Below are 20321 nucleotides of genomic sequence, written 5' to 3' on the forward strand. Positions count from 1 at the left end.
GAGACTTGTGGGAGCAGAACGCTTGGTGACAACATGAAAAACAGCCTTTTCCATTCGACCAATAAGAACAATTTAAACAACAGTCAGAACGTTCATTACCTGGCGTTGTAGTGGCAACCGTTGTTGTCCTGGCAACTGGAAACAATAGTGATGCAGTTAGTAAGACAAACAGAGAGAAATACAATACTAGAACTAAATCAAGTACTACAGTTTAGATTTGTCAACGTTGCATACCCAGTGTGGGTGCAGGCTGCAGCTCCAGTCAAAGCAGTACCACATCTGATTCAACTCATTAAGTCTATTGGACAAAGTGATTAGTTCAATACTTGAATCTGGAGTCTTACTGATATGGCTGGAGTGAAAGCCTGGCCCTTTGTAGATAAGGTCTGATTTAAAGTCACGGTGTAAAACTGCAGAACTGCTGTATGGTGCATAGAGAATGAGTTGAGTTGCATTATTCTCTCACGTGTTGTCTCCACCACTAACACTGCATCACTCTCTGATTGGTCTTTGAAGATGGCTTGGAGCATCACTTCATACTCTGTGTTAGGGCTCAGTCCACTGAGGAGGAAGGAGTCCACATCACCACTTAGAACCATCTAGAATACAGAGAGAGAGATAGAGAGAGAGAGAGAGAGAGAGTGAGTGAGAGAGAGAGAGAGAGAGAGAGAGGTAGTGAGAGAGAGAGAGAGAGAGAGAGAGAGAGAGAGAGAGAGAGAGAGAGAGAAACAGAAAGGATAAAATACACCTGCTATGATCAATATCATTATCATACACTGCTCTCTCATGGATTAACTCAACTAGTCTGCATTGGTGGGTTTTGTGGGAAAATCTCTCCACCACCCTACTTCATAGTCACAGCCTCACAGCTCTACAGTCACAGCCTCACAGGCCTACAGTCACAGCCTCACAGGTCTACAGTCACAGCCTCACAGGTCTACAGTCACAGCCTCACAGCTCTACAGTCACAGCTCTAAAGTCACAGCCTCACAGGCCTACAGTCACAGCCTCACAGCTCTACAGTCACAGCTCTACAGTCACAGCCTCACAGCTCTACAGTCACAGCTCTACAGTCACAGCCTCACAGGCCTACAGTCACAGCTCTACAGTCACAGCCTCACAGGTCTAAAGTCACAGCCTCACAGCTCTACAGTCCCAGCCTCACAGGTCTAAAGTCCCAGCCTCACAGCTCTACAGTCACAGCCTCACAGCTCTACAGTCACAGCCTCACAGCTCTACAGTCACAGCCTTACAGCTCAACAGTCACAGCCTCACAGCTCTACAGTCACAGCTCTACAGTCCCAGCCTCACAGCTCTACAGTCACAGCCTCACAGCTCTACAGTCGCAGCCTCACAGCTCTACAGTCACAGCCTCACAGCTCTGCTACATAGGGCTCAGATCCAAAGTAATGCACTTTACAGGGAACAGGGTGCCATGAGAGACACAGACAGCGTATCTACTCCACAGTAACATTCCACCACCCTACCTCACAGACACAGACAGTGTATCTACTCCACAGTAACATTCCACCACCCTACCTCACAGACACAGACAGTGTATCTACTCCACAGTAACATTCCACCACCCTACCTCACAGACACAGACAGTGTATCTACTCCACAGTAACATTCCACCACCCTACCTCACAGACACAGACAGTGTATCTACTCCACAGTAACATTCCACCACCCTGCCTCACAGACACAGACAGTGTATCTACTCCACAGTAACATTCCACCACCCTACCTCACAGACACAGACAGTGTATCTACTCCACAGTAACATTCCACCACCCTACCTCACAGACACAGACAGTGTATCTACTCCACAGTAACATTCCACCACCCTACCTCACAGACACAGACAGTCTATCTACTCCACAGTAACATTCCACCACCCTACCTCACAGACACAGACAGCGTATCTACTCCACAGTAACATTCCACCACCCTACCTCACAGACACACCCAGTGTATCTACTCCACAGTAACATTCCACCACCCTACCTCACAGACACACCCAGTGTATCTACTCCACAGTAACATTCCACCACCCTACCTCACAGACACAGACAGTGTATCTACTCCACAGTAACATTCCACCACCCTACCTCACAGACACAGACAGTCTATCTACTCCACAGTAACATTCCACCACCCTACCTCACAGACACAGACAGCGTATCTACTCCACAGTAACATTCCACCACCCTACCTCACAGACACAGACAGTGTATCTACTCCACAGTAACATTCCACCACCCTACCTCACAGACACAGACAGTGTATCTACTCCATAGCGTCAGCAGTGTATTATTTTCTGCTGCGGTGACTCCCGGTAAACACACCAACCTGCTGACCTGCAGTGCTATCTGTAAAGACCAGCTAGCTACAGTAGTCAGTCAGGACCCAGGAATGAGGCTGGTCAGTCAGTTCAGAGAGCATATTTCACTAGCCTGGGGCCATAACAGTTTGTGCTTTATAGCCACCTCCAATGGCTGTTGTCATAGGAGTTGGCAAAACAGCAGAAACAGATCTGGGACCAGGCTAATGTTTCACCAGTTGGCTAGAGACTGGAGCATTGTGCCATTCTACAGCTGATGTTCTCTTGTTAAGGACAGATTATCAACACTTTGGATCTGAGCCAGGATCACAGTTATATCAGCCACTAAAAACCTAGTCAATCAGGCATCCAATCAAGTCAAGTATCTAACTTGGATTATGAGTATTGGAGTTTGCACTTTTGGGACTATTCCATGTATTATATTTTACCTGGCAAACTAAATTAAGAGCAGCAAGAGTCTCATGAAGCATTTGACAAATGTATTGATCCAGGTCTGGTTTCCCTTTTGGGTTATCCCAGTACCAACCTCCTTAGTGGGTTGTCCCAGTACCAACCTCCTTAGTGGATTGTCCCAGTACCTAACTCCTTAGTGGGTTGCCAGAAATAGTGGATTGTCCCAGTACCAACCTCCTTAGTGGATTGTCCCAGTACCAACCTCCTTAGTGGATTGTCTCAGTACCAACCTCCTTAGTGGGTTGTCCCAGTACCAACCTCCTTAGTGGAATGTCCCAGTACCAACCTCCTTAGTGGGTTGTCTCAGTACCAACCTCCTTAGTGGATTGTCCCAGTACCAACCTCCTTAGTGGGTTATCCCAGTACCAACCTCCTTAGTGGGTTATCCCAGTACCAACCTCCTTAGTGGGTTGTCCCAGTACCAACCTCCTTAGTGGGTTGTCCCAGTACCAACCTCCTTAGTGGGTTGTCTCAGTACCAACCTCCTTAGGGGGTTATCCCAGTACCAACCTCCTTAGTGGATTGTCCCAGTACCAACCTCCTTAGTGTCCCCTCCATCATAAGGAGCCCAGGTCAGTTTGTAGAGGACGATGCCCGGAGCAGAGTGACCCCAGCTGACCCGGAAGCTCTCTGCGGTGACCTCACTGGCCTGGAGGTCAAGAGGGCCTGGCACAGGGTCTATTAGAGAGATCAAACAGCATCATCAGAACAGGAAGATCAGATATAACATGAAGTAAAACACACATCACTTCTGACTGGAAGAACTCATACTACAGTCCTATTCTGACCTGGTTAGTACCAATAGGAAGAACTCATACTACAGTCCTATTCTGACCTGGTTAGTACCAATAGGAAGAACTCATACTACAGTCCTATTCTGACCTGGTTAGTACCAATAGGAAGAACTCATACTACAGTCCTATTCTGACCTGGTTAGTACCAATAGGAAGAACTCATACTACAGTCCTATTCTGACCTGGTTAGTACCAATAGGAAGAACTCATACTACAGTCCTATTCTGACCTGGTTAGTACCAATAGGAAGAACTCATACTACAGTCCTATTCTGACCTGGTTAGTACCAATAGGAAGAACTCATACTACAGTCCTATTCTGACCTGGTTAGTACCAATAGGAAGAACTCATACTACAGTCCTATTCTGACCTGGTTAGTACCAATAGGAAGAACTCATACTACAGTCCTATTCTGACCTGGTTAGCACCAATAGGAAGAACTCATACTACAGTCCTATTCTGACCTGGTTAGTACCAATAGGAAGAACTCATACTACAGTCCTATTCTGACCTGGTTAGTACCAATAGGAAGAACTCATACTACAGTCCTATTCTGACCTGGTTAGTACCAATAGGAAGAACTCATACTACAGTCCTATTCTGACCTGGTTAGTACCAATAGGAAGAACTCATACTACAGTCCTATTCTGACCTGGTTAGTACCAATAGGAAGAACTCATACTACAGTCCTATTCTGACCTGGTTAGTACCAATAGGAAGAACTCATACTACAGTCCTATTCTGACCTGGTTAGTACCAATAGGAAGAACTCATACTACAGTCCTATTCTGACCTGGTTAGTACCAATAGGAAGAACTCATACTACAGTCCTATTCTGTCCTGGTTAGTACCAATAGGAAGAACTCATACTACAGTCCTATTCTGACCTGGTTAGTACCAATAGGAAGAACTCATACTACAGTCCTATTCTGACCTGGTTAGTACCAATAGGAAGAACTCATACTACAGTCCTATTCTGACCTGGTTAGTACCAATAGGAAGAACTCATACTACAGTCCTATTCTGACCTGGTTAGTACCAATAGGAAGAACTCATACTACAGTCCTATTCTGACCTGGTTAGTACCAATAGGAAGAACTCATACTACAGTCCTATTCTGACCTGGTTAGTACCAATAGGAAGAACTCATACTACAGTCCTATTCTGACCTGGTTAGCACCAATAGGAAGAACTCATACTACAGTCCTATTCTGACCTGGTTAGTACCAATAGGAAGAACTCATACTACAGTCCTATTCTGACCTGGTTAGCACCAATAGGAAGAACTCATACTACAGTCCTATTCTGACCTGGTTAGTACCAATAGGAAGAACTCATACTACAGTCCTATTCTGACCTGGTTAGCACCAATAGGAAGAACTCATACTACAGTCCTATTCTGACCTGGTTAGTACCAATAGGAAGAACTCATACTACAGTCCTATTCTGACCTGGTTAGTACCAATAGGAAGAACTCATACTACAGTCCTATTCTGACCTGGTTAGCACCAATAGGAAGAACTCATACTACAGTCCTATTCTGACCTGGTTAGTACCAATAGGAAGAACTCATACTACAGTCCTATTCTGACCTGGTTAGTACCAATAGGAAGAACTCATACTACAGTCCTATTCTGACCTGGTTAGTACCAATAGGAAGAACTCATACTACAGTCCTATTCTGACCTGGTTAGTACCAATAGGAAGAACTCATACTACAGTCCTATTCTGACCTGGTTAGTACCAATAGGAAGAACTCATACTACAGTCCTATTCTGACCTGGTTAGTACCAATAGGAAGAACTCATACTACAGTCCTATTCTGACCTGGTTAGTACCAATAGGAAGAACTCATACTACAGTCCTATTCTGACCTGGTTAGTACCAATAGGAAGAACTCATACTACAGTCCTATTCTGACCTGGTTAGTACCAATAGGAAGAACTCATACTACAGTCCTATTCTGACCTGGTTAGTACCAATAGGAAGAACTCATACTACAGTCCTATTCTGACCTGGTTAGTACCAATAGGAAGAACTCATACTACAGTCCTATTCTGACCTGGTTAGTACCAATAGGAAGAACTCATACTACAGTCCTATTCTGACCTGGTTAGTACCAATAGGAAGAACTCATACTACAGTCCTATTCTGACCTGGTTAGTACCAATAGGAAGAACTCATACTACAGTCCTATTCTGACCTGGTTAGTACCAATAGGAAGAACTCATACTACAGTCCTATTCTGACCTGGTTAGCACCAATAGGAAGAACTCATACTACAGTCCTATTCTGACCTGGTTAGTACCAATAGGAAGAACTCATACTACAGTCCTATTCTGACCTGGTTAGTACCAATAGGAAGAACTCATACTACAGTCCTATTCTGACCTGGTTAGCACCAATAGGAAGAACTCATACTACAGTCCTATTCTGACCTGGTTAGTACCAATAGGAAGAACTCATACTACAGTCCTATTCTGACCTGGTTAGTACCAATAGGAAGAACTCATACTACAGTCCTATTCTGACCTGGTTAGCACCAATAGGAAGAACTCATACTACAGTCCTATTCTGACCTGGTTAGTACCAATAGGAAGAACTCATACTACAGTCCTATTCTGACCTGGTTAGTACCAATAGGAAGAACTCATACTACAGTCCTATTCTGACCTGGTTAGTACCAATAGGAAGAACTCATACTACAGTCCTATTCTGACCTGGTTAGTACCAATAGGAAGAACTCATACTACAGTCCTATTCTGACCTGGTTAGTACCAATAGGAAGAACTCATACTACAGTCCTATTCTGACCTGGTTAGTACCAATAGGAAGAACTCATACTACAGTCCTATTCTGACCTGGTTAGTACCAATAGGAAGAACTCATACTACAGTCCTATTCTGACCTGGTTAGTACCAATAGGAAGAACTCATACTACAGTCCTATTCTGACCTGGTTAGTACCAATAGGAAGAACTCATACTACAGTCCTATTCTGACCTGGTTAGTACCAATAGGAAGAACTCATACTACAGTCCTATTCTGACCTGGTTAGTACCAATAGGAAGAACTCATACTACAGTCCTATTCTGACCTGGTTAGTACCAATAGGAAGAACTCATACTACAGTCCTATTCTGACCTGGTTAGTACCAATAGGAAGAACTCATACTACAGTCCTATTCTGACCTGGTTAGTACCAATAGGAAGAACTCATACTACAGTCCTATTCTGACCTGGTTAGTACCAATAGGAAGAACTCATACTACAGTCCTATTCTGACCTGGTTAGTACCAATAGGAAGAACTCATACTACAGTCCTATTCTGACCTGGTTAGTACCAATAGGAAGAACTCATACTACAGTCCTATTCTGACCTGGTTAGTACCAATAGGAAGAACTCATACTACAGTCCTATTCTGACCTGGTTAGTACCAATAGGAAGAACTCATACTACAGTCCTATTCTGACCTGGTTAGTACCAATAGGAAGAACTCATACTACAGTCCTATTCTGACCTGGTTAGCACCAATAGGAAGAACTCATACTACAGTCCTATTCTGACCTGGTTAGTACCAATAGGAAGAACTCATACTACAGTCCTATTCTGACCTGGTTAGTACCAATAGGAAGAACTCATACTACAGTCCTATTCTGACCTGGTTAGTACCATTAGTACCAATAAAATAGCTCCTAAAGTGCAAACCCTGCTCATCTGGCACTACTCTGAGAGACTCTGATTGGTTCTTACCGGTGGTGAAGCTGCCAGAGAGGGCTTCTGATTGGCCCTCGTCGTAGATCCCAAAGATGGCTACCTCATACTCCCTTGCAGACGTCAGGTCATTCAGAGTCCAGGACGTGACTGGACCCACATCCACCTAAGGGGAAACAGAGACACACAGTATTGACAGAAGAGAGAGAGCCACACAGTATTGACAGAAGAGAGAGAGACACACAGTAATGAGAGAAGAGAGAGAGAAGAGACACAGACAGACAGACAGACAGACAGACAGACAGACAGACAGACAGACAGACAGACAGACAGACAGACAGACAGACAGACAGACAGACAGACAGACAGACAGACAGACAGACAGACAGACAGACAGACAGACAGACAGACAGACAGACAGACAGACAGACAGACAGACAGACAGACAGACAGACAGACAAGAGAAGGAAGTCAGATGTAATATATGGGTAACTCTAGGTTAAATCCCCTAGTCTTGTTCTAGGTTAAATCCCCTAGTCTTGTTCTAGGTTAAATCCCATAGTCTTGTTCTAGGTTAAATCCCCTAGTCTTGTTCTAGGTTAAATCCCCTAGTCTTGTTCTAGGTTAAATCCCCTAGTCTTGTTCTAGGTTAAATCCCCTAGTGTTGTCTCTCACCTCATCAGTCTTTAGCCCGTCAGTCTTGACGTACATGATGCGGTATCCTGTCACCTTCCTAGAGGCAGCTTCCCACGACAGTTTGGCTGAGTTGTGGTCCACCTCAGAGAACACAAGGTTCTTGGGAGGGCTCAGTGGTACTGCAGACACAAAAGGGTTAACTCAAAATGTCATGTTGTAGAGATCAATCAATCAATCAATCAATCAAATGTATTTACAGAGCCCTTTTTCCATCAGCAGTTGTCACTAAGTGCTATACAGCTACAACTTCTGAAGACACCATATCTGTCCTCAGGAAGACCTTCAGTATATCTGTCCTCAGGAAGACCTACAGTATATCTGTCCTCAGGAAGACCTACAGTATATCTGTCCTCAGGAAGACCTTCAGTATATCTGTCCTCAGGAAGACCTACAGTATATCTGTCCTCAGGAAGACCTGCAGTATATCTGTCCTCAGGAAGACCTACAGTATATCTGTCCTCAGGAAGACCTACAGTATATCTGTCCTCAGGAAGACCTACAGTATATCTGTCCTCAGGAAGACCTACAGTATATCTGTCCTCAGGAAGACCTACAGTATATCTGTCCTCAGGAAGACCTACAGTATATCTGTCCTCAGGAAGACCTACAGTATATCTGTCCTCAGGAAGACCTACAGTATATCTGTCCTCAGGAAGACCTTCAGTATATCTGTCCTCAGGAAGACCTACAGTATATCTGTCCTCAGGAAGACCTACAGTATATCTGTCCTCAGGAAGACCTACAGTATATCTGTCCTCAGGAAGACCTACAGTATATCTGTCCTCAGGAAGACCTACAGTATATCTGTCCTCAGGAAGACCTACAGTATATCTGTCCTCAGGAAGACCTACAGTATATCTGTCCTCAGGAAGACCTACAGTATATCTGTCCTCAGGAAGACCTACAGTATATCTGTCCTCAGGAAGACCTACAGTATATCTGTCCTCAGGAAGACCTACAGTATATCTGTCCTCAGGAAGACCTACAGTATATCTGTCCTCAGGAAGACCTACAGTATATCTGTCCTCAGGAAGACCTACAGTATATCTGTCCTCAGGAAGACCTGCAGTATATCTGTCCTCAGGAAGACCTACAGTATATCTGTCCTCAGGAAGACCTACAGTATATCTGTCCTCAGGAAGACCTACAGTATATCTGTCCTCAGGAAGACCTTCAGTATATCTGTCCTCAGGAAGACCTTCAGTATATCTGTCCTCAGGAAGACCTACAGTATATCTGTCCTCAGGAAGACCTACAGTATATCTGTCCTCAGGAAGACCTACAGTATATCTGTCCTCAGGAAGACCTACAGTATATCTGTCCTCAGGAAGACCTACAGTATATCTGTCCTCAGGAAGACCTACAGTATATCTGTCCTCAGGAAGACCTGCAGTATATCTGTCCTCAGGAAGACCTACAGTATATCTGTCCTTTATCTGAATTGTTGAATATTTTACAGTAGGTTTAAGAGGACACTTACAGGTGGTCTGCTGGCTAGTCATAGGATCGCTAGCTTCTTCTCCATACATGGCATAGACTGTCACAGTGTACTCCGTAGCAGGAGTCAAGTCCTCCAGCTCCAGATCAGTTACTGCATCTGACACCTTCATCTGTTGGTTTAAAGGGGGAAATGGGAAAGCATGGCATCAGTGAAGGTCCAGATGACACAGTGGTGTGAGTCCAAAATTACAACCTATTCCTTATATAGTGCACTACTTGCGTAGTGGACTAATGTAGTGGACTATATGGGGAACAGGGTACTGTTGGGACTCAAGCCAAGATGCACCATCTGGAAGCCTGATTAGCATGGAGAATAATTCCACATGAAACATGTAACTTCTTTGCACTGTCTGAAAACAGCTTTACAGAATGTACAGTATTATTTCTGAGGCACGCAATACTGTAGAAAAAGCAGAGTCGTTTATCTTGTGGAATAATCCGCCCGCGGCCCACACAGAGAGTTTGGTTAAACCAAAGTTCCCCATAATATATATACTGCTCAAAAAAATAAAGGGAACACTTAAACAACACATCCTAGATCTGAATGAAAGAAATAATCTTATTAAATACTTTTTTCTTTACATAGTTGAATGTGCTGACAACAAAATCACACAAAAATAATCAATGGAAATCCAATTTATCAACCCATGGAGGTCTGGATTTGGAGTCACACTCAAAATTAAAGTGGAAAACCACACTACAGGCTGATCCAACTTTGATGTAATGTCCTTAAAACAAGTCAAAATGAGGCTCAGTAGTGTGTGTGTGGCCTCCACGTGCCTGTATGACCTCCCTACAACGCCTGGGCATGCTCCTGATGAGGTGGCGGATGGTCTCCTGAGGGATCTCCTCCCAGACCTGGACTAAAGCATCCGCCAACTCCTGGACAGTCTGTGGTGCAACGTGGCGTTGGTGGATGGAGCGAGACATGATGTCCCAGATGTGCTCAATTGGATTCAGGTCTGGGGAACAGGCGGGCCAGTCCATAGCATCAATGCCTTCCTCTTGCAGGAACTGCTGACACACTCCAGCCACATGAGGTCTAGCATTGTCTTGCATTAGGAGGAACCCAGGGCCAACCGCACCAGCATATGGTCTCACAAGGGGTCTGAGGATCTCATCTCGATACCTAATCGCAGTCAGGCTACCTCTGGCGAGCACATGGAGGGCTGTGCGGCCCCCGAAAGAAATGCCACCCCACACCATGACTGACCCACCGCCAAACCGGTCATGCTGGAGGATGTTGCAGGCAGCAGAACGTTCTCCACGGCGTCTCCAGACTCTGTCACGTCTGTCACGTGCTCAGTGTGAACCTGCTTTCATCTGTGAAGAGCACAGGGCGCCAGTGGCGAATTTGCCAATCTTGGTGTTCTCTGGCAAATGCCAAACGTCCTGCACGGTGTTGGGCTGTAAGCACAACCCCCACCTGTGGACGTCGGGTCCTCATACCACCCTCATGGAGTCTGTTTCTGACCGTTTGAGCAGACACATGCACATTTGTGGCCTGCTGGAGGTAATTTTGCAGGGCTCTGGCAGTGCTCCTCCTGCTCCTCCTTGCACAAAGCGGTCCTGCTGCTGGGTTGTTGCCCTCCTACGGCCTCCTCCACGTCTCCTGATGTACTGGCCTGTCTCCTGGTAGCGCCTCCATGCTCTGGACACTACGCTGACAGACACAGCAAACCTTCTTGCCACAGCTCGCATTGATGTGCCATCCTGGATGAGCTGCACTACCTGAGCCACTTGTGTGGGTTGTAGACTCCGTCTCATGCTACCACTAGAGTGAAAGCACCGCCAGCATTCAAAAGTGACCAAAACATCAGCCAGGAAGCATAGGAACTGAGAAGTGGTCTGTGGTCCCCACCTGCAGAACCACTCCTTTATTGGGGGTGTCTTGCTAATTGCCTATAATTTCCACCTGTTGTCTATTCCATTTGCACAACAGCATGTGAAATTTATTGTCAATCAGTGTTGCTTCCTAAGTGGACAGTTTGATTTCACAGAAGTGTGATTGACTTGGAGTTACATTGTGTTGTTTAAGTGTTCCCTTTATTTTTTTGAGCAGTGTATATATATTAGAAACTCAATCGGGGTGTCAACTTACTGTTGCTAGGTAGAACAGTAGAATACACAAGGTGACATTTCTACATGTGGTTGTGCATCATCAGTTTTCTCTTGTTATGTCAGTCACTGATAGTCAGTCAATTAGCCCACGTCAGTGAGTTTAGCGGACAGCTATCTAAACTTGCTATCATGGTTGAAATACCGACCAGGGGCCCCATTGATTTTGTTAGTCAGTGTCGCTCAGATATCATATTAAAAAATGCTAAAATCCACCCTATGGCAAAATGTAAAACAGCTAATTTTCCTCTCTGCCCCATGGCAAAATGAGTGGAATTGCATGAAATTAGTTATAACATTGCTAAATCTTCTCTCTGCCCCATGGCAAAATGAGTAGAATTGAAGCAAAGTTTCTTTAAAACTGCAACATGTTTTCTAGAGACAGGGACAGGGACAGATACATGGACAGAGATAGGGACAGGGACAAAGAGAGAGACAGGGACGGGGACAAAGACAGAGACAGAGACGGGGACGGGGACAGGGACAAAGACAGAGACGGGGACGGGGACAAAGACAGAGACAGGGACGGTGACGGGGACAGGGACGGGGACAGGGACAGGGACAGATACATGGACAGAGATAGGGACAGGGACAAAGACAGAGACAAAGACAGAGACAGAGACAGGGACGGTGACGGGGACAGGGACAGGGACAGAGACAGGGACAGAGACAGGGACAGGGACGGGGACGGGGACAGAGATAGGGACAGGGACAGGGACAGAAACAGAGACAGGGACAGGGACAGAGACAGGGACAAAGACGGGGATGGGGACGGGGACAGGGACAGAGGAAGTACTCTTATTGAGGCCTCTCCTTCCTCCATGACACCACCAGATCCAATAAGCCTCTGGAGCCTCCAGATCACCAGGGTGCTGCTGGAGGTTCAGTTCAGCACCAGATCTACTGACACAAGGCCTCCCATCCCCGGTGGTCCTGTGGTTTAGGAACTAGGGATTATCCATGCTGTATTTCATCAGGAGAAAAGAGAAACGGACCCCCAGCAGCCCCTCCAGGAAGAACCCTCCCCCAGACCGATCCCACACAGGCTCTCGGCCCTCCGGCTGGGGTACCTCTTTCTCGTCGGAGGCCCCGTCCTTGGTCAGGGGGGCGTATAGGACCATGTACCCCGAGACGCCCTGCACACCGCTCCACCGCGCCCGCATGGTGTTGTGGGTAACGTCGTACAGCTCCAGGCCGTTCACCATGGGGAGAGCCACTGAGACACACGTGAACACACGCAGGAACGCACACACACAGGAACGAACAGACACATACACAAAGATACACACAGACACACACAGACACACAGAGAGAATTGGGTTAAACCCAGGTGAAAGAGTATGTTTACACACATCCAACTTGGCCCAGGAGTTGAGGGAAAAAAGAACAAGTATAGAAAATAGTCTTGCTGACAATGAGAAGGGAGGTGGACTCACATGTGGTCTCGCTGCCACGAAGTGCCTCGCTAGCTGAGCTGGTGTACACAGCAAACACAGCTAACTGGTACTCTGTTAAGGAGTTGAGATACCGCAGAACCACAGAGTTCTCTGTGCCGTCCACCACAGCCTGGGAGAGATACAAAGAGACTGGGTCAAAGAGATACACAGAAATACACAGATACTGGGTCAGAGAGATACACAGAGACTGGGTCAGAGAGATACACAGATACTGGGTCAGAGAGATACACAGAGATACACAGAGACTGGGTCAGAGAGATACACAGATCCTGGGTCAGAGAGATACACAGAGATACACAGAGACTGGGTCAGAGAGATACACAGATACTGGGTCAGAGAGATACACAGATACTGGGACAGAGAGATACACAGAGATACATGGAGACTGGGTCAGAGAGATACACAGAGATACACAGAGACTGGGTCAGAGAGATACACAGAGACTGGTTCAGAGAGATACACAGAGACTGAACATCTCGAGTCAATACATTCAGAAAAGTTGTCCTGAACATCTTGAGTGAATACATCCAGTAATGTACATTTTTCAAGGAATAGAAACGGAACCTGGAACGAAAGTGATCCATACTGTTCCGGAACAGAACCGTTATTTTAAAAGCATGAGAACCGGTTAATAACGTAATTTTATGTTCCAGGAATTTTTTCCAGCCCCACAAAAGAATGCAACAAAGCGCCTATGCAAAGCCCTCACTCTGTCACTCAGAAACGTATTCCAGTGTCTGCCTGCAAGTTGAAAATCTTTAACTGTGAGTGTTTAGACTACGTGCCCCTCCCCCCTCAGACACAGAGGCTACTGTACTGACGTTACAAGCTTGATTCAGAAGATAGGGAGAGAGATTTTTAATTAGCTAGAGAAGAATGGGTAAACTTTTTCAATGTTATTTAATGATACTGTAGGCCTAGTTATCACGTTTAACGTTGGATTTACTAACAACAAAAAAGTAAGACGTGTTTTTAATTCTGGTGCCACTCTACACACACAAGCTTGTTAGCTAGCTAGCTCAAAGGACATTCAAAGTTCCTCCATAGAAGCCGCTCTTCCTAGGTAGAATTCTGTGGACCTGTGTCAGATAATGCACTTCATAACAAGATGCCCAGCTCTTCGAGCCTCCACCCTCTCTTGCTCTCTCCCCACCCGCAAAATGTCAGTCGCATCTTGCCTGTTCTATCTGCACTGATTGGTGAAGTCATTTAATGAGCTAAATGTAAACAACTGTCTATTTCAAAGGTTAAAAAAGGAACAGAAATGAAAAATATAAACTGGTACTTTGAGGTTTGAACCGGTTCAGAACTTTATTTTTCTGGTCAGAACAGTGGAACGGAACGGATAAAATTGTGATTCTATTCAGAACGAAACGATTCTAAAATAATTTGGGTTCCAACCCCTTGGTTTCACCTGCAGCAGATGGACATAAAAAACTACTGGGTGGGAGAGTAAGATGGAGTGTGTATACCTCTTCAGGCCGTCCTCCCTGGGTAGCAGGGTAGTACACCACACGGTACTTCTCTACACTGCCGGGAGCGTGACTCCAGGACACCCTGAAACTCCTGGCTGTCACCTCTGATGTCACTAGGTCCTGAGGAGCTCCCTGTGTCTCCTGTTCTGCAGACTCTCCTAGAGGAACAGACATTCAGATAGTACAGGATAGCATCATCTAAGGTGAAAGACTGTACAGTATACTGTATGGACATGTTGATGTCACTCGGTCCTGAGGAGCTCCCTGTGTCTCCTGTTCTGCAGACTCTCCTAGAGGAACAGACATTCAGATAGTACAGGATAGCATCATCTAAGGTGAAAGACTGTACAGTATACTGTATGGACATGTTGATGTCCCTCGGTCCTGAGGAGCTCCCTGTGTCTCCTGTTCTGCAGACTCTCCTAGAGGAACAGACATTCAGATAGTACAGGATAGCATCATCTAAGGTGAAAGACTGTACAGTATACTGTATGGACATGTTGATGTCCCTCGGTCCTGAGGAGCTCCCTGTGTCTCCTGTTCTGCAGACTCTCCTAGAGGAACAGACATTCAGATAGTACAGGATAGCATCATCTAAGGTGAAAGACTGTACAGTATACTGTATGGACATGTTGATGTCACTCGGTCCTGTGTCTCCTGACTTGCCGTCTCCTCTGGAGAGACATTACAGCGGATCGTTAGAGAATGTATGGTCTGGAAAGTTTGTACTGTACACTCTTAGAAATAAAATATGCTATCTAGAACCTAAAAGGGTTCTTCGGCTGTCCCCATAGGAGAACCCTATAAAGAACTATTTTTGGTTCCAACTAGAACCGTTTTGGCTCCAGGTTGAACCCTTTTGGGTTCCATGTAGAACTCTTTCCATAGAGGGTTCTAAATGGAACCCAGAAGGGTTCTACCTGTAACCAAAAAAGGTATTCCTATGGGGACAGCCGAAGAACCCTTTTGGAACCCTTTTTTCTAAGTATGTATGTCTAAGTGCATATTTATTCAGTATACACTACATATGGGCAGCATTATGATGATTCTGCATGATGATTAAGTATGAAGTGTATCAAACAGACAGAAGTTATTTCAGCTCAGATTTGTAGTGACAACCTGAGGACTGCTCAATATTAAAGACTGGGCACTATATCTAAGTGAATGAGACAGTATGTACTGTAAATATATACAGTAGTATGAGGACTGAAGACTGGGCACTATGTCTAAGTGAATGAGACAGTATGTACTGTAAAGACATACAGTAGAATGAGGACTGAAGACTGGGCACTATGTCTAAGTGAATGAGACAGTATGTACTGTAAAGACATACAGTAGAATGAGGACTGAAGACTGGGCACTATGTCTAAGTGAATGAGACAGTATGTACTGTAAAGATATACAGCAGTATGATGACTGAAGACTGGGCACTATGTCTAAGTGAATGAGACAGTATGTACTGTAAAGACATACAGTAGAATGATGACTGAAGACTGGGCACTATGTCTAAGTGAATGAGACAGTATGTACTGTAAAGATATACAGTAGAATGAGGACTGAAGTGTCAACGTCTTTGCTCTCGGATTTGATTTGTTCACCTTTGATCTCCTTGTCCTGCTCCTCTACCCGTTCACAGACTATCTGGGTCAGTCCCTCTACGATAGAGCTCATGATGCTGAAGTCTGCCACGTTGTACACATGAGTGTTGTCAGGCTCAGAAGCTATGGCCCTCAGCTCATTCTCATCAGCATTCTTTACACCTGCACACAGGGAGAGAGAGCACTAAGATCAAGATCAAGGGAGAGAGAGCACTAAGATCAAGATCAAGATTAAGATTAAGATTTAGATTACGATTTAGATCAAGATTTAGATCAAGATTAAGATCTAGATCAAGATTAAGATCAAGATTTAGATCAAGATTAAGATCTAGATTAAGATTTAGATTAAGATTTAGATCAAGATTTAGATCAAGATTAAGATTTAGATTAAGATTTAGATTAAGATTTAGATCTAGATCAAGTTTAAGATCTAGATTAAGATTTAGATCAAGTTTAAGATCTAGATTAAGATTTAGATCAAGATTTAGATCAAGATCAAGATTTAGATCAAGATTTAGATTTAGATTAAGATCAAGATCAAGATCTATCCGTTTCCTTTTGTTTCCCTTAACATAACACAAAGGACAAAAGTGTATCCAAATGTGTCACCATGTCAGCCTTTACCTCTAAAACAACATTCATGGCACACTAAGTGTGTCCTACTGACAACATCAAGTCCCACAGCATAAATATACTGTGCCTTCGGAAAGTATTCAGACCCCTTGAAAATGTTACATTACAGCCTTATTCTAAAATGTATTATATAAAAAAAATCCTCACCAATCTACACACAATACCCCATAATGACATCACAATAACCCATAATGACAAAGCGAAAACAGGTTTTTAGATATTTTTGCAAATAAAAAATAATAAAAAAATACCTTATTTATATAAGTATTCAGACCCTTTGCTATGAAACAAGAAATTGAGCTCAGGTGCATCCTGTTTCCATTGATCATCCTTGAGATGTTTCTACAACTTGATTGGAGTCCACCTGTGGTAAATTCAATTGATTGGACATGATTGGTAAAGGCACACGTCTGTCTAAATAAAGGTCCTACAGTTGACAGTGCATGTCAGAGCAAAAACCAAACCATGAGGTCAAAGGAATTGTCCGTATAGCTCCGAGACAGGATTGTGTCAAGGCACAGATCTGGAGAAGGGTACCTAAACATTTCTGCAGCATTGAAGGTCTCCAAGAACACAGTGGCCTCCATCATTCTTAAGTGGAAGAAGTTTGGAACCACCAAGACTCTTCCTAGAGCTGGCCGCCCGGCCAAACTGAGCAATGGGGGGAGAAGGGCCTTGGTCAGGGAGTAACCAAGAACCCTATGGTCAATCAGACAGAGCTCTAGAGTTCCTCTGTGGAGATGGGAGAACCTTCCAGCAGGCTGTCATGTAAAATGCACATGACAAACTGCTTGGCGTTTGCCAAAAGGCACCTAAAGATTGTCAGACCATGAGAAACAAGATTCTTTGGTCTGATGAACTCTTTAGCCTGAATGCCAAGCTAGTCAGCATTGCGGCAAAGATGAATGGAGCAAAGTACAGAGAGATACTTGATGAAAACCTGTGCCAGAGCACTCAGGGCCTCAGACTGGGGCAAAGGTTCACCTTCCAACAGGACAACGACCCTAAGCACACAGCCAAGACAACGCAGGAGTGGCTTCGCGACAAGTCTCTGAATGTCCTTGAGTGGCCCAGCCAGAGCCCGGATTTGAACCCAATCGAACATCTCTGGAGAGACCTGAAAATACTTCAACAAAGTACTGAGGAAAGGGTCTGAATACTTATGTAAATGTCTTATTTCAGTTGTTTATACACTGTAGTTCTCCTAAAGACACCCTCATGTGTTCATACTACAGTAAGGACAACAAGGCCTTGAGTCCTACCAATGGCGAAGAGTTCGATGCCAGCGTCCCTCAGGCTCTGGGCAGGCGGGATCACGTCATCCTGGGACTTCCCATCTGTGATTAGGATACCGACTTTGGGTACGCCGCTCCTGGAGCCTGACTCCGGCTTGAAGCTGTTCTCCAGGATATAGGTCAGGGCCAGGCCTACAGAGATACACAGAAATACACAGATAGACTGAGTGGACAAAACATTTGGAACACCTGCTCTTTCCATAACAGACTGACCAGGTGAATCCAGGTGAAAGCTATGATCCCTTATTGATGTCACTTGTTAAATCCAATTCAATCAGTGTAGATGAAGGGGAGGAGACACGTTAAATAAGGATTTTTAAGCCTTGAGACAATTTTGACATGGATTGTGTGCCATTCAAAGGGTGAATGGGCAAGACAAAATAATTAAGTGCCTTTGAATGGGGAGTGGTAGTAAGTGCCAGGCGCGTCAAGAACTTCAATGCTGCTGGGTTTTTCACACGCAACAGTTTCCTGTGTGTATCAAGAATGGTCCACCACCCAAAGGACATTAAGGGCAACTTGACACAACTGTGGGAAGCATTGTAGTCAACATGCACCAGCATCCCTGTGGAATGCTTTAAACACCTTGTAGAGTCCATGCCCTGATGAACTGAGGCCGTTCTGAGGGCAAAAGGGGGTGCAACTCAATATTAGGAAGGTGTTCCTAATGTTTTGTACACTCAGTGTACCCAGATACACACAGATATGTAAAGAGTTACACAGTTCAGTTACACAGTTACACAGTTATACAGATACACAGATAGACAGTTACACAGATAGACAGATAGATAGCTACACAGATAGACAGCTAGACAGCTACACAGATAGACAGATAGACAGCTACACAGCTACACAGATAGACAGATAGACACATAGACAGCTAGACAGCTAGACAGATAGACAGCTACACAGATAGACAGATAGACAGATACACAGATACACAGATAGACAGATAGACACGTAGACAGCTAGACAGCTACACAGCTAGACAGCTACACAGATAGACAGATACACAGCTACACAGTATAGACAGATAGACAGCTACACAGATAGACAGCTAGACAGCTAGACAGATACACAGCTAGACAGATAGACAGCTACACAGCTACACGATAATAGACAGAAAGACAGCTACACAGATAGACAGCTAGACAGCTACACAGATAGACTGCTAGACAGATACACAGCTAGACAGCTACACAGATACACAGCTACGCAGATAGACAGCTACACAGATAGACAGATACACAGCTACACAGATACACAGATACACAGATAGACAGCTAGACAGATACACAGCTAGACAGATACACAGCTACACAGATACACAGCTACACAGTTGGACCGATGGACAGATAGACAGCTACACAGATACACAGCTACACAGTTGGACAGATGGACAGATAGACAGCTACACAGTTGGACAGACAGACAGCTACACAGATACACAGCTACACAGTTGGACAGATGGAGAGACAGACAGACAGCAACACAGATAGACATCTGCACTGATGGACAGATGGACAGATAGAGAGCTACACAGATAGACAGACAGCTAGACAGACAGCTAGACAGCTAGACAGACAGATACACAGATAGACACAGTTCACTGATGATGGCTCCACTGGTTGATACTTCTAAAAGTCATATAGCCTTCCCTCACTAACTCTTGTTACCCTTAACAAAACGCTTTATATTCATGCAGAAATCTCTAAACAGATTTCAATAGGTCTGTGTAGATTGTGTATTAAGCATTGCTAAACATCCCCCTCTGGGCTAAATCTATTGTGACCTTTCCATAGCTGTCATTAGGGATGCAGTCAGAGAGCTCCTGGTGTAGTGTACCTGTCAGTGTGTTGCCTCCCTTATAGGGCAGGTTCTTCACAGCATCCAGGACTGCATCTTTAGTGGTGAAGGCATTCAGATGCCACTCTATCCTGGGGTCCCCACTGTACTGGGCCAGACCTGGGAGGGAATACAGTACAATACAATAATAATTATTTCATTTTAGGATAAGGAGTACATAAGGGAATATACTTGACACCTGCATTTGACCAGGCTATTGAACCCTGTGACAGTACAGTAAGGCTATTGAACCCTGTGACAGTACAGTAAGGCTATTGAACCCTGTGATAGTACAGTACAGTAAGGCTATTGAACCCTGTGATAGTACAGTACAGTAAGGCTATTGAACCCTGTGACAGTACAGTAAGGCTATTGAACCCTGTGACAGTACAGTACAGTA

At 44.8% G+C, this 20321-nt stretch overlaps 1 protein-coding gene across 1 annotated transcript in view; it reads right to left on the reverse strand.

Moving 5' to 3' along the window:
• The window catches only part of LOC106597401 (collagen alpha-1(XIV) chain), a 260539-nt gene that overhangs the window by 166835 nt on the left and 73383 nt on the right, over positions 1-20321 (reverse strand). The window contains 12 exon segments of the mRNA XM_045719294.1: positions 100-135; positions 467-599; positions 3336-3475; positions 7344-7470; positions 7980-8119; positions 9481-9610; positions 12689-12834; positions 13055-13184; positions 14548-14708; positions 16149-16310; positions 18044-18208; positions 19922-20041. Of these exon segments, the coding sequence (XP_045575250.1) occupies positions 100-135; positions 467-599; positions 3336-3475; positions 7344-7470; positions 7980-8119; positions 9481-9610; positions 12689-12834; positions 13055-13184; positions 14548-14708; positions 16149-16310; positions 18044-18208; positions 19922-20041 (1590 nt within the window).

This window comes from Salmo salar, chromosome ssa05, assembly GCF_905237065.1.
Source record: "Salmo salar chromosome ssa05, Ssal_v3.1, whole genome shotgun sequence".
NCBI classification, from domain to species: domain Eukaryota; kingdom Metazoa; phylum Chordata; class Actinopteri; order Salmoniformes; family Salmonidae; genus Salmo; species Salmo salar.